The sequence below is a fragment of the Atractosteus spatula genome, chromosome 21 (genome assembly GCF_055471065.1).
Source record: "Atractosteus spatula isolate fAtrSpa1 chromosome 21, fAtrSpa1.hap1, whole genome shotgun sequence".
Classification (NCBI taxonomy): domain Eukaryota; kingdom Metazoa; phylum Chordata; class Actinopteri; order Semionotiformes; family Lepisosteidae; genus Atractosteus; species Atractosteus spatula.
In genome coordinates this window covers 5275361-5290766 of record NC_142726.1, presented here as the reverse complement: position 1 = coordinate 5290766, position 15406 = coordinate 5275361, and the positions used below count along the sequence as shown (strand labels likewise).

The window sequence follows — 15406 nt, the reverse complement described above, 5'->3', positions numbered from 1 at the left end:
CCCTTATATACCTTATGATATCTAAAATGAATGCCATTCACTATCTTACTAAGTTTACCAGTTGTTCTTTCTTAAACTTTGCATATTTTTAAAGGGTAGTAAAGGTATTATTTTATATATAATGTATGAATTCTACACACTGGTAGAATATTTGTATATGCTGGACTACTAGTGATTGACTGTACGTGAATGCTGATGTGACTTCTACAGCTTTCATAAGTGGCAGGAGTCTGACTGCCGGGTTCCATGATTATGAGGCAGATCTCACTGGTGTCTTTGTGTAAAAGGGCAGCCCCAGTGCCGAGAGTCAGCTGTTCTGTTCAGACAGACAGGGGAAGTGTCAGCACACAGTGCCCTGGGTTGTACTGTGTTAATTAAACTTTCCTGTCTGGCCAGAGCTCTGCTGCAGCTTCGACTGAATCAGCATTAGTGAGGAGTGCCTCTTCACCCCATCTGCCTCCCAAAGCCAGGATCGGTCAGCTGAAAAGCAAATATTCGTTTGGATTACATTTTTTAAAATAATTAAAATGGTCTAATGTTAGACCATAGTTCTGCTGGTCCCATCTTAGAAATAAATGTTAGTGCTCTTTGATTTGTTATTAAGTTATGTTTCTCTCGATATTTGCTGAAATCTGCACCAGAAGAAAGTGCTTGGAGGCAATAAATTGTAAAAGGCACAGCATAAAAGGAAAGAGTGACCAGGCAAGTGTAACAGCAGGGCCACAGTAAAAGGCAGCGTCCTTTTGTGGTACAGAGAAAAAAAGATATCGGACAGTTTGTCTGCTGTGTGACCCTGATTCTGTCTGACATGCTAAGTATTTTTTTTTAAATCTAAGGAAAAAAAAGGTTACAACAAAAAAAAAAGACAAGCAGAACTCAGTTTGCCTTGAAGGCAAATATGGTTAGCTCTGTGATGAAACTGTTTTTTTTTTGCTGCCACAAAATGTGGTGCAAAACCCAATCCTGCCAAGCAAGTGGTTCTGTGGTTTGGTTGCCTGAGCAATCTGCAGGTTTCAGGACAGAGCCTTTGAAGTTTTGCGTGCCAGTCAGTCATCTCTGTGCCCTTACAAGGGTCAGATCTGCGCAGTGCAGCCTATGTGCTGAAACAGGAAGCAGACCAGAGCAGCCTTTACTGACAATCAGCATGGTTTTGGTGTCTTTCTCTGGAAGGAAGCCGAGACCTTTATTTTGAGCGTTTGAAAACGGTCTGCACCATTTTGATAGAACAAACACTGGCATACCAAGTTGTTTCAAAGGAAACAAGCTCCCAGTAGATAATGTTAAAATGCTCTGAAAATGAATGCTAACTAATAAGGGTTTCACAGTAATTCAGGATCACAATCTGAACTTGTGCAAGTTAGGCTCCGATGAGAGCACACTTGCTACAGTAGGTCACAAAGAGCCAGAGCTGGGGTGTAAATGAGAGCACAAGGTTCTGGAAGGAAGCTGGGAAGTCCAGTGTTTCCAGTGGTAAAGGAGGGGATTGTGGGATTATCAATCATTGAAGAAGAGAAGTTACACAAAATGGGCAGATAGCAGTTGCTTCTAGTCAAGTACAAGATTCAGTTGAATTAAAGATTTAATCTAATTAAAATTTAAGGATTTTTCATCATCATCATACCTTTTGTAGGGCTGCATGAGGTAGGTATGATGTCAGGAAACCAATTAAGAAAACAGACCCTTACTTCTGGGCCTATTACTTCCTACTGTCCTATGCACAGATGTCTGAATGACACACACAGCTAGATGCTTTTGAAACAAGATGATTGTGTTAAGCAGTCTTGAAGTGGGCCTACAGTACAGGAAAATCAACATCCTGTGTAAGCCTTTTACTACCATAGAGCCTGTGTATTTGGCTCTATCCTCACAGGTTCTCTTCAGTTTTGGGCACAAAAAAAACAGCCCATCTTCCATGTCGGTTTAAATATTTTACACTTTTACAGCTTTGGTGTGAAGATAATGCTATTATGTTACTGTTGTCCGTAATAGCTTTTGACACAGCATGTTCCCAATCTCGTCCCGGAGGCCAACACGTTTGCCGCTGGCTTCAGCCCCTTGGGGGATTGAGTCAGGCGTTGATTCCGAGCCGGGGAGCGACACCGGTGGAGCTCTGATTGCGCGAGTCATTTATCCGCCCGGCTGAACTCACAGGTCGTACTATTACGTCATTTCTCATACCGTCGGATGTACCTCTGCAGATGTGAAGGATTTTAAATAGCTCTTTTTTTTTCGCTTCATTAAAAAGAACGGCACACGCACAGAGCCACAGACTCTCACAGACGTACACACTTCCTATCCAGCCCATTCGACGTGATTTTCTTACCATATAGGGCTCGAATTTGAAAAGGAAGCAACACGAAGGTAGATGGTTGGAGCAGAAAAAAAAATCCAAAACTGTGAAAACCACATGTCTCAGCCTGCTCTGCGACGGAGACAGAGAGACTGACGCGTACAGAGCGTGTCAAAACGCCTTTTATGGCTGGTCTGACTTTTGCCCCCTTTGAAAAAAAAAATGCAGAACTAAAACCTTTATTGCTACAGAATCGGTAGCTTTCAAGAGAACTTGTTTTGTGCGGAATGCACAGATCGGGGAATGAGCAGAAGCTGCAGTTACAGTAGCTCAATTAAAACGAACACCTCTGGAAAACATTTTTTACAGAACTTTGAGCGCACAGTAGGAAGCTGGTGTTGCAAAATGCATCATTTGACTTTTGGGGCATTCAATTTTAAAATGGGGAGGGACGTTTATGCTATATTCATATTTTTTTATGGTAAGGATGACTTGAAACTGCGCTTCATTCTAATATTTGCATTTGGCCCTGTATTTCAAAACTTTCGCTCCCTGCAAAGCAGAGTTACAGCTACAGGGTGCTGGGCGTGCTTCACAACACCGAATATATTTTCTCAGCTGGGTTGTGAAAGCTTTAAAATGATGAAATCATATTTGGATTTCAATATCCTGTTTTGTGAGGTAGGGATTTAAAATTCCCCTCATATCATTTTGCCTTGGGGGTTTTAGAAATTCAAGGGCAGGGTGTGTCCCGGCAAAAGAATCATGATTTCATTATGGTCTCATAAAAAAAACTACGCATTATACCCTCTACCACAACGATATGATTTCCAAAATAGGAATGAGCAGAATCACAGGTTCGAAGATTTGTGTAACAGTATTAGCGCCTCTGAGCCAGACCTGCTACACTTATCGGTTTTTCACATTTTCGCAGCAACAGAAACACACCCCTCTTACATTCTTTGAAAATTCAGTCAATTCAGAATGGGTGAGGAAGGCAGACGATGTGAATTGGCAGAACAAAAAATATTTTTAAGCATCACCAGGAAAGCCCAGCTCTGTAAACTACCCATAACACCTAACCCAGTCAATCCTGGTTTCAGTCTGAGGACAGTTCAGTCGGAGGACAGTGAGGTATGCTAAATCAGTATGCTACTGTATCCATTCTTACTAAATCCCACAGTTTACAAAAGAGATTAACGAACAGAACTTCTCCAGAATAAGAGTTAAGCGTTCGTTACCAAAGGCTACTGTAGGTTTGCACAAACCGGAAAGCCACACCACCACACGTACGGACAAATGTGGAGAAATGAAAGCTTGTGAAAAAGGGCTCTCAAATATACGAGAAATGTCTGCCTATTCTGGAAGCAAGGAGCACACAGCAAGGTAGATTGCTCTCTGTGAGCTAGACAGGTTATAGATAGACAGGTACACGCTTCAGCAGTCCAGTATATGAGAGGTATACGTCTTGTACAGCCTTTACCGTTGCGCTATCTTCTCCTTTGAAAGAACGGTGTTTCAATTAGCCACCAGAGGAGAAGTTCCTCTTTATTGCGGACTGCTTGCCAAAAACATCAGCAGTGCCATTTTGATGTTGTGATCATCTGTTCTGAAGTGCTGTAGAACTGAAATCGAAGTGGTGTAGCTGATAAATGAAAATTGTTTGATGCAATCGTGACTGGGCTTTGACATTTGCATTTGTGAATGTGCATGACAGACAAAAACAATGTTATCTGATATTGAAAAAAGTTGAAGCAAGACATCTGCGCACAACACGTTAGGTGGATACACACCCACTACACTGAGAGAAAATCTTTATGTCCTTAAAAGGATTTAATCTTCTAGCAGCTCCCTTGCTATGTAAATAACAGTAATAAGTAAACTTGCGCCCCCTTGTGCCAGCGTAATCCTAAAAACAGAATATTCCATTAGAGAAATTATTGTATTCGCTTTATTATGTGAAAATATGCTTGAACTAAAATGCGTAACTAGTGTTTTTTTTTCCAAAAGAAGAGAAAGTTTTAAGGCACTCTTGAGAGTACTTTAAAACATTTGAAAGCAGGGACATATCTCCGAATTTAATTTAATAGCTGGTAAATCCACTGTATCCCTATTTAAAAACATCAAAGAAGGCAATAAGAGATGACCAATTTATTCTATTTGGGTGCTTACATTAGCGTAACAGCAATATTATTCTGCATGATAAGATGTTACAAACGAAATTGTGTTACATTTTTTTTTAGCCCGAAGCAATCTATTTACAGGGCGGTGTTCCCCATCACCATAGTGGGATATTAGTTTGGAAGATGCCGGACCTGGTCCTGGAGGGTCCGTGTGTCTGCTTTCTTAATCTCTTTAAAGCACTAGCAGCTGAATTTACTAACTTGACCCGATTAAACCTATTACTAGCTCGCTTATTTTTGTTCATAACCCGTAAAATAAGCGCGTTACACTCTCATTGGATCCCATTGGATACTTCTTTGTTTCTGTCCCGCCCAATGTGTACTTTTCGAGTATGCTATTGGACAACATTTCTGTCATTGTGGGCACTGTAAGAGGAAGTTCCGGGTCATGTGACTTAACCTGTTTCCTTGGTGCTGGACGTGATGAAAATAACAATTAGTTTAGCCCAAAGAGGTGTTTTCTTATATTACGGTTCAGTTTGAAATGGGTGCTTGCTGGAGTCTGAATACTGAAGGTGCTCGTGTTGTCCGAAAATGAGTAAACACAGTGTGGTTTTGCTCTGTTGTTTGTACGTTGAATACAGTTAACTGGACTTCGTTTGCTCAGGGTAATGATGTATCTTACTGTTGAATTTAGAATATATTGCAAATATATTAATTTTAAGGCTTTTCTTTTCTAAGAATCTAATCTGAGAGAATCTAAGAGAAACGTTGTTCTTAACGTTTCAGACCAGTGTAGCTGAGGTATTGAAGCCTCATTCACAAAGTAAAAACAAACTGCTATTAGACATAATATCATAGCTCTATATGTTTAAATCTTTACATATGAAATGTTATTAAAATTAACGTGACCCAATAAAACGCAAGTTTTAACGGACAGCAATTTTGATAAAAAGTGTAGTTTAAATCTCTTTTAATTTACTCTTTTTAAACTCTGGAGGTCTTCCTTTCCTGGAAGAGTAAAAATCGCCTGGATTATGGCTAATGGCAGTCCCAAGAAAAAGCAACCAGGATCAAAGCATCAGTCGATACATACAGGAGGAAAGGGAAAGTTACGGACAGTGAAGGTTGCAGAATACTTCTCCTGACAGAACTAAAACGAGCCCCAATCCCATGTCTTGCTATAATCGCTATGTGTGTTTGCGATTTGACCTGCATTGGAGAATGTAGTAATGTCTTTTTTTATCAGTAATCTCGGCTGGAGGTCCCAGCTTCAGAATTATGTGCTGTTTACGACGGATTACACTGCCGTCTATTGTCAGTGATGGACAGTTCCTAATTGTCAGCTAAAACAAAAACATGTTGTGGCCCCCTTCACTCGTAAAAGTTGCTAAAACTGAGTGTTGTCTGTAAGTTAGTTTCTTGCTTTTGTAAAGCGTTTTTTCCTTCCAAAGTGATCCACCTGTGGGACTGCAGGGGGGGACCCACTTCGTCCGCCCCCGAGGGCAGCCGGCTCCAGGGCGACGGGCGGCAGCCGTTCTGCTGTAGCAGCTCTGCCACACTCAAGTCGTTAAGACCAAACGAGGAGCAGGCCGGTGTCCCGCAGGGTGGTAAGCGGTGCTTTGCTAGTGTTAACGTCTGCGTGTTGTCTTCAAGGAGAATGGGGAATTCCGAGAGTGTCTCCGTCCAGCGGCTGTCCCGATTTCGCCCCGAGGAGCGGCCGGTGATCGAGGGGGCGTTTGACAAGCTGTTGGGATCAGGGGTGGCAGCCGCCGGGAAAGGGAGGCCTCTGCTGACCCTGGAAATTGTAAAGGCAAGGAGTAAGCCATTTGTTGGGTTTTGTTAATTTAGCATTGTTTTTTTTGTTTTAGACCACCCGATTTGGAATCCCCAGTTGTGTGTTTTTGACGTCTCGTCTGCGAACCCTGTGACGACACAAGGGGGAGAGAGAGGAAGTGTAGTCAGACTCCTCGCTCCCGTCTGCCTGCGATCCACTCGTTTCTCTGGATGTCCCAGGCAGCGCAGCCCCATAGGGAGAGCTCTGTGTTGATTGGAGGAGAAGCCTTTCCTTCACCGGCACCATCTCATGCCTGCAAGCTTCTGGAAGGCCACAGGGGGCGCTGTGACTCTGTGAGCCACAATCACCCTGGTCGATCAGTAGTTGGCTAGTGACATGATCCTGGCTAGATCCCATGGTCACACAGCTCAACCAGTGCTTGGGCGAAGTCCTTTACTGGATGAGCTACTCGAGAGGCCCCAGAATAAGCCATTTATGATGGTTCTGATTCAAGGGTCTTCAGTCACCAGTCATGAGAAGTGCGCTAGACCCAAGATGGAGTTTAATAAGCAGGTGGTATTGCTGCACATTACTTAGTGAGGGCTTAACACCTGTTTGCATTTGGAGAAACTGGTAGTGTCTATGTGTTCTCTTCTTTATCTTCAGGGCTGTCTGCAGGGCCTGGCTACAGACAACATGGCTGCTCGTGTCTACGATGGCATGCGTAATGTGGACCCCACGGGGAAGGCAGCGCCTCCTAGTGGTGCTGTCAGCAAAGAGCAGTTGGTGATCTTCCTCTCAGATATCTTACGAGGCACAGCTGAGGAGAAGGGTCCCGTGGTCCTGTCCATGATTTCTGGAGCTGGGAGAGGCCCTGTGAAGGGTGGACAAGTCAGAGAGGTAGTAGGACTCTTAAATTCCTCATTTCCCTGAATCAGACTAGTTCCTGGAAATTGACCAGGGTGGTAGACAATTTCCAAGTGTTAAAAGTGCTAGCGAGAGGATGCTGTAGTGGGAGGTGGCCACGTGGTAAGTGTACTTGTAACTCACCATAAGCAGTGGATACACCTTGTTAATTATTTTCAGTTTTGATTTTTATTACTTGGATAACATAAGTTCCACCACATGCATATTTGTATTTAAGGTATAATGATATGAGTTTTTGGGGTGGCACAGTGGTGCAATGGTTGGCATTGCTGTCTCCCAGAGCTGGGGCCCTGGATTCTATTCTGGACCTGGGGTGCTGTCTGTGTGGAATTTGTATGTTTTCTCTGTGTTTGCATGGGTTTCCTCAAGGCCCTCCAGTCTCCTCCTACTGTCCAAAGATATACTAGTAGGTGAATTGGGAAAAGTAGGCCTAGCTGTGGGTGTGTGGGTGTTTGTGTGTGCCCTGTGATGGACTGGTGTCTCATCCAGGCTGTATTCTGAGTTGTTCACATTCCTTTTCGGGATAGGCTCCAGGTCCACCATTAAACTTTAAACTGGTAGAAAGGTGTTTCGTGTTGCATGTAGTCTATTAATTTGCTTTGCAGTTATTCTAAACAGTTTCAGGTGCAAAAATGTCCACACACTGTATCATTAAAATGTTAAGCCTTGTAGAAATCATTCTGTTGGAGTTGGAAGTACATAAATGCTGTCTTGGATCTGGAAGCTGGCTGCTGTCCAGGTTTTCTGTCTGTGAAGGCTTAACTTTCTGAATTGACTTGGGCTTTAATACATAAGAATGAAGTCTGTGGCTGCGTTCTTCCCTGCAGTACTGCAAAGCTAGTAGCAACTTTATCACTTTGTTGTCTTATCATTCAGAATCAGTTGTAATAGTTAGATATTCTGCAGGTCAGCAAGTCATATACAGTAAAGGAGAATAATTCTTTGCAAAACATTTTGCTTGTTGCAAATGTAGAATTATCTCCAAAACTCAGATGGCATTAACAGCATATTGGCCTCTTAGTACTCCTTAATTTGCACTCCTCATTTAGTAAAATATGTCTGATTGTGATAAGATGAGGATTGTGCATTTTATTATATTGTTTTCCCTCTGGATCTAAAGGCATCTTCTTTGGTTTCTTCTTTAGTGCTAAATTTCTTTTAGACTCTTATCCCTTCATTAGTATAGTGAATTGTGTGCTATCATTTGTAACCATTCTAATGCTCTTGAGTACTCAAGGTGTTCCACAAGGTTCAGTGCTGGGACCTTTACTTTTCAGTTTTTGCATGTTGCCTCTTGCTCATAGCATTCACCATGATGGAGTTGAGTTTCACTGCTATTTACACTAAGGTTTATTTACTTACCTTATCAGTTGCTGCTGTTGCAGTTTCTGAACTTCCCTGGTGTCTGTTTGATGATTCAGGGCTACCACAGATCGGGATCCACACATTCAGCAGTAGAGCCTTTCATGTGCAGCACCATGTCTGTGGAACTCATTGCCCAGATCCACTTGGACTCTGCGAACATCATCATTTGCAAGATCTTTTCACTAAAGCTTTTAAGGTGTATTTTAGTGTCTTTGTTAATTTGTTGTTCTGTGTAGTTTGTTAACAAATATTTTTATTCTAGTTTATATTTTTATATTTTATTATTATAATCGTTATTGCTTCTAGTTCGCAGAAGATCTGGTCTTATCGGTGGTGCAGATAATGAAGACCAGGAAGCTGCTGCAGGGCTGGCGGCTGGAAAGGACCAGCGACAGCGCTGAAGGGGCTAAATGTCTGGCCACCCAGATGATGTCCGAGCTGAGACCGGCAGGTGCGGTGGAAATAAGAATGGGCTGAGTGTGCTTCTCTTGGTCACTTACAGTGTCTGCTTAGATTCTGGTTTGCAATGATGTATGAGTCACCTCCACAACAGTCAAAGCATATCGCTTTAAAACAGGAGGCTCCTGGAAGGCGTGGATGTTTCAGAATGATCACTAGCAAGTACTGCATAATGGACAAATCCTCTGTGTCCAGCGGCCATATCACTCTGCAACTCACACTTGGCAGCCCACTGAAGCTAAGTGGGTGTGAGCCTGGTCAGTACCTGGATGGGAGACCTCCTGGGAAAAACTAAGGTTGCTGCTGGAAGAGGTGTTAGTGGGGCCAGCAGGGGGCGCTCACCCTGCGGTCCGTGTGGGTCCTAATGCCCCAGTATAGTGACGGTATATTTCTCGAAAAGAGTAGGGGTGTAACCCCGGCTCTTGGCCAAATTTCAGCTAAGCATTTGCAAACCCTCTAGCCACGTGACAGGTAGTGATTGCATGTGTCTCTCCTGGATAATGAAAATGGAAATGCTCTCCTGTTACTTTTCCACTGTTTCTTACATCCCGTTCCTGCTTGTACGTGTCTCCCAGGCCAGCAGCTGCCACCGGAGAAGGTGATGGAGGCTGACTGTGATCAGGGCTCCGTTGAGGATTGGGTGTACCGTACCTCCAGTCTGTCCGTGTTCCTCAGCCTGCTGGTGAGCGAGGGCCTGGGAGTGGCGCTCACACAGGGACCTGCGCCACCCCTCCTGCCCCAGTGCACGGAGGTCCGCTGGTCGGACTTCCACAGCCTCCTGGACCTGCCCTCCCTCATGTTCCTCAACGCCCAGCTCCCCGCGGAGGCCCGGCTCCGGTGGCGGCTTCTCTTCTCCACCCGGCTCCACGGGGAGAGCTTCTCCCGCCTCTGCGGCCACATCGTCCGCAAGGGCCCCACCCTGCTGCTGCTGCGGGACAGCCGGGGCCACGTCTTCGGGGGCTTCGCTTCCCAGAGCTGGGAGGTCAAGCCGCAGTTCCAAGGTGGGGACCCTTTGGGTACTGTGAGCTTTTTCTCACAGACTCCCATTGCTGCGCTCGCGGGGTTTTGTGAGCTTTAGGTGCTTTTGGAATTTGTCCTGATGATGCAGGGAAGCAAACATTTTTAGATATTATTCTATTCCTGCATGCCTGGGCATTCATCTTTGCCTCTGGTTTATATATGGGAGCGTGCAGCGTGTGAGACCTGAAGTGTTTCACACTGCTGTGCAATGGGATTCTCACTGCTGTTGTAGGTATCATATATTCACGTTTTTAGTGTTTTTAAATATTTTCTAAAACTTAGGGACACTGATACAGTACTGCAATGCACGTTGCGTCTAGAACCCCTGGTGATTTGTGCCGTTTATTCTAGCCACACAGTGTCTACAGAGATTCAGGGCTCTGACGTCTGATAGCAGAATCGCATCTAGGTTTTAGTTTTCTTCTCACTACATGTTTATTGTCTAAATAGGAGCACTTAATTTTTGACTAGGATAACCTGTCTTTGTTATGTAAACAATTTCTCTAAAATACAGAAGTGATATGAAAAAAATATTATAGGTTTTCATGTCTTGTATTTGCCAGGACTATTTTTTATTATTATTGTCTTTGTGTTTATGCATTGGCTAATGATAATTCAGTTCATTACATATACCTAAAAACAATAGAAATTAAATGGGCTGTGTTGCAAGTGGAGTAGTTTAACAGTATGTGAAAAGTTAAGATTGTTAAGTACACTTTGCAAAAGCAAGCAAAAAGCATCTATCTGTAGTCAGTCAGGCTTCAAAATATTCCTTCTTCGTAATGCTAGGATGCAAAAGTTGGTGCATAATGATTATGTATAGGCCTGTGACTCTCCAGAGTGTTTGGCCTTTTAGCTTGAGCTGCAGGCTTGCATCAGTGGAATTACATGAGGCGTCTGCTAACGAATAGCGGTGTGTGCAGCCTGGCCCATCAGTGGGTAGCAGGTGATCCCTAAGTGAGGTTGGAAATTGTTGCATTTGTGAGGGCAGGAGAGCTGCCCTCACTGTGTTGCATTGTACTGTATATACATCTATTGTAACTGCTAAGTGGAACTTGCTGATCTGTTGCCCACAGAGTCCAGAGTATTAGTAGGACATCAGATCAGCTACATAGTATGATCAGGTAATTTTACATACTGTATACTCCCATACTTTTTGCATGTGATCTTCACAAAAGCTTTCCAGTGTGTCGTGCTTTTTGAGTCCTGCCCTTGCATAGCTCAGACTGTATCTTTACCACCTTTTACATTTAATGCATCAGCCTCCTGGACATTTTTTTTATTTTGGCAGTTCATGGCCCCGTCTGAAAGTGTGTCAAGAATGAGTCCTGCACAAATAGAGCAGAGCAAAACGGCAAGCTTTAGGGAAAAGTTTGTATTCTTGGTTCCAGTATCACTAAACAGCAGCTTTATCATTAACAATGGATTTATTTGCTTTAGGGGACAACAGGTGCTTTCTGTTCACTGTGAGCCCTTCCCTGTCTGTCTACACCTATACGGGCTACAACGAACACTACATGTATCTCAACCACAGTCAGCAGACCATGCCTAATGGACTGGTAAGCACTGGTTCTTGGACTTCAAGGCTTAACACCTTGTTTGCACAGGTATACCCTGCTCTCCCAGACAAAGGTCTTCAGGTTTATTCTCATTCTGGCAATGGCAATGGCTTTAGCTTGAAAGTTGTTACAAGTATCCTGACTTTAGAAGACCTAACACTGCATGCACAAGTAATAAATTGCTTGTTTTGACTGTTTTGGATTTTGGCTGAATCTTGTTTCTTGGGCTGTTAGTAAGAACCAGGTATTTGGTGAATCGGCTTCTTGCAGGCTGCCCGCCTTTTGATTTTTGTTAGATCTGTTTTTGGTTTGTTTGTCTATGCAGGGTATGGGCGGCCAGCACAATTACTTTGGTCTGTGGGTGGACAGTGATTTTGGGAAAGGTCACAGCAAAGCGAGGCCACGCTGCACCACCTACAGCAGCCCCCAGCTCTCGGCGGATGAGGAATTCACCATCGACGTCATGGAGGTCTGGGCTGTCGGAGAGCCCCCCGAGGATACGGCTGTGAGTTTCTTCTCTCTCACCCTGCAACACCGCGACACAGACTTAGCATCGGTCCCTCCTGCGGTGCACAAAATTCCAGGAAGTCGGCTGTCAGATTCTATTGCTGACTCTAACATTCCACACAGATAGCTCTTGTTTAACATTTCCATTTCACAGTTTAGAACAGAAACAGGAAAGACAGAGCCATGATGGTCAAATGTGTGGGACGTTCAGTGTTAGTTATCGCCACGGAACAGATGGAGTCGGAGATCACCATCTTTACTTAGGTCTTTTTGAAGATTTTGTAATTTCAGCAAGCACATTTCAAGAAGCAAAAACTCATACTGTTTCTGTTACAAATGCCACCAGATGAAAATCACCCATGTGTTGAATTTTATTTGAGTAGTTTCAGGTACCTTAACTGCATTAATACCAACCCCCGTCGTATTACTAGGACTTCTGTATTAAGTACAAATTGGTTAAAGATTTTCTTTTCTGTCAAGCCCATTAAATCCAATTTTTCTTGAACATGTTTTTGTGTTTGTGCCACTAGGTGGCAGTGTCAGACCATCGAACCTGTGGAAAGTCATGGGTTCATTTTTCCTTGCTTGCTTTCCCGTCTCAGATTTGCAGGTAATACTAGTTCCATGAAGTAAAGCGAGACGTGCTCTCATGGTCTTCACTGTGGTTGTTCTTCCTCAGAACAAGACCAAGCAGAGCGTCCTGGATGCTGACCCTGAGACACAGGCCATGCTGGAGATGACAGGGAAGACCCTGCACAGCGAGGGGCTGCGGGAGCCCAGAGACGAGGAGGAGGAGGCTCAGGAAGCCAGCAGCTGAGGGACAGGTACACTACAGCAGGTGTCAACGCCCTGCCTCACCTGTGTCTGGCTGCCGCAGCTACGACCCCCGCTGACAGGCCTGGGGAAAGAGGCTGGAGGCACGCTTCAGCTAAACCCAGACTATCGCGCATTGAGTGTGCGCCTTGTTTGCAGCATTACTCTCCTTATCCTCTTGATCGCAGACCAGACCCCTCAAAACGGAATTGAAATAAGTCCCTATCAGTACATTCTGTCTGTTGTAGTGCTGTTTAACTTCCTAATGGCTGCTGGGCCTCTCTTTTATATCCATCTGAAGTGAATATCTTAATGGCCTGATTATTTAATGAATTGCATCATTTTATTAAAATTTCTTACCATGTCTTCTACATCTTCTTAATCCCCAGCTGAACTTAATATGAGAAACAGCAGAGACTTGAGTAACACCTGCTGCAGAGTCCTAAACGTTTGGTTGAATCTGAAGAATAAGCACAACTATTCCAAGCATCAGTTTAACTGTACTTGGGGGAGTGTAAACAGACCTGGAGTTTCTGTCTGCAAAAGAGAAACCTAAAGTCTGTCCTACAATAAGAGAAAAAGTAAAATTGGGAAAGCATTTCTTTCTGTTCCAGCTGGTTGAAAAAAACGAAACAAAATTAAGGGGTAAACATGATACGGGTATGATACCTTGCACAAAAATGTCTGAACTTGCACTTGAGACGAGTTCTAAACTTAGTTTATCTGGAATGTGACTTTTATTAAAAGCAAAAAGAATATGAATAAGTATCTGTGTTATGCAGGTAGACAATGTAAGTAACAATTGAATCATAATTTAGAATTGGAAGAATGTGCAAGAAATAGTTTCCTTTTTCACTATGAAATTTTTTTTCCATTTGAGGTCATGAAGTGCCTCATGTTTAGCACAAAACAGGTGGATTCTACTGCTGTTTGATTTTTTAAAATAAAATAATACGTTTGTGTTCTGTATTTTAAGATGGAGTATTTTGTAGCAGCAGTGTGAGTTGTTAATTCTTTGGCTTCTTAATTTCAGCATTTTGACTGTAGACAAATGAAAAGTCTTCTCTGACATAAAGGGACAACAAGTGTAAAACTTGAAAATGAGGTTACGTCACGCTTTTTACTTTGCCTGTCCTATGAAATGTAATCTATGTCAGTATCTGCTGCTGCTGATGTAAATATTGCTGTCTGCCACGCCAGATGGTAAAGCTGATTTTGCTTAGCACAATTGCCTGAAAGTGATTTGAATAGAGTTGTAGTAAGTATTTATGTGATATACTTCCCCAGAGCAAGTTACTGTTATTAGACTTTGTGGTGCTATTTGCATGACTTTTGTGTGACATGGATTTCAACAAGTCCTCTGTTTGCATCCTGCAAGATACTTTAGCTATTTATTAACTGAGCATTTATTTTATTAAACTAGGAAATAATAGGATAATTTATGTGAACACATTTGTCACTATATGCAGCAAAAAAGATTTTAGGTACTAAGAAAGTGCCACTTTACACTAAACCTTCAGAAGGTTAAAGTCCTTTCATTGTTGGCAATCTACTATTTCTTAAAACTAGTGATAAAAATATACCTTTATCTAATGATAAGATATTATTTCTGCCTTAAAAAAACAATACCCTCCCCCTCTTTGAGAAGTGAAACAGTCTTTTGTTCATCAATCAGGTGTTACCTAACTTGCATAGCCAGGTTTCTGGAAGGGATCAGTCTGAAGACCTAGGGTAGGCCAGGGCCTCATTGTGTTGCCTGAAATACAGGCATGCCAACAGAAGCACACAACTGGCTATTACTGTCCAAGGTGCTATTGAATAAACTGGCAGCTTTAGTCTAGACCTAGAGGATCCAGGATGCTTCTTTGCAATGTGCTTTTGGAAAAACCACAATTTCCAGTGTGTTTTTCTGAAACGTTGTGTGATTGTAAGTTAAACGTTTGTGCTTCCTTTATTGACATTAAATAGAAACACCCAGATGAGGCTGGGAGTGAGCTGTACTCACTGTTCAGGTCTACTTAAAAGCTCTTCTCTGTTTGGGCCAAACCTTCACCCTTCACCTCTCCGGCTTCGAGGCCGCGGGTCACCGTCACGTAACTAAAGAGCTCTCCTCACCAGGACAGCAATACCCCCAAACTTATTTCAATTTAATGTTTTACTGCACCATGGAATTTCTTCAAATGGCAGCAATAAAGGCATCACAAAACAGCAGAGAGGGAATCAAATTAGTTTGTTTGCATAGTCCAGTCACATTTTTATTTTGTCACTGGTTATCACGATAGTGTGATGGGAAATTGCAAAAGTATGTACTTAATAAAGAATGTGCTAGAATGTAGAGAAGTGAAATAAGATTAAATATATTGTTTTCCACTCCACATGTACATTAACTAAAGAAATGCATCTTAAAAACGGAAAATATTAAAGGTTCAAATCTAATAAAACTGCGTATTAAAATTGTGTACGTTCAGATATTCTGCTCTAGCAGCATCCTCAGCAGCTAAGAGTCTGTTCTTTAAGGAAAGGGAGAGAGGAACTTACAGAAAGGATCAAGCACAGTTTGATCAAA

At 42.9% G+C, this 15406-nt stretch overlaps 1 protein-coding gene across 4 annotated transcripts; it reads left to right on the top strand.

Annotated features, from left to right (window-relative positions):
• Window positions 1-4839: 4839 nt before the first annotated feature.
• meak7 (MTOR associated protein, eak-7 homolog) lies at window positions 4840-15281 on the top strand. 4 transcript variants are annotated; one of them, XM_088938808.1, is made up of 8 exons: window positions 4840-4988; window positions 6070-6226; window positions 6857-7090; window positions 8789-8933; window positions 9517-9942; window positions 11402-11520; window positions 11846-12025; window positions 12707-15281. In XM_088938808.1, exons 2-8 carry the CDS (start codon window positions 6074-6076, stop codon window positions 12842-12844), a joined length of 1395 nt encoding a protein of 464 aa, XP_088794934.1. In that variant the 5' UTR covers window positions 4840-4988; window positions 6070-6073; the 3' UTR covers window positions 12845-15281. The 4 variants fall into 4 exon arrangements, with proteins under 4 accessions (XP_088794934.1, XP_088794935.1, XP_088794933.1 ...); XM_088938809.1 differs by having other exon boundaries at window positions 4863-4927; XM_088938807.1 differs by having other exon boundaries at window positions 4880-5081.
• Window positions 15282-15406: the final 125 nt, after the last annotated feature.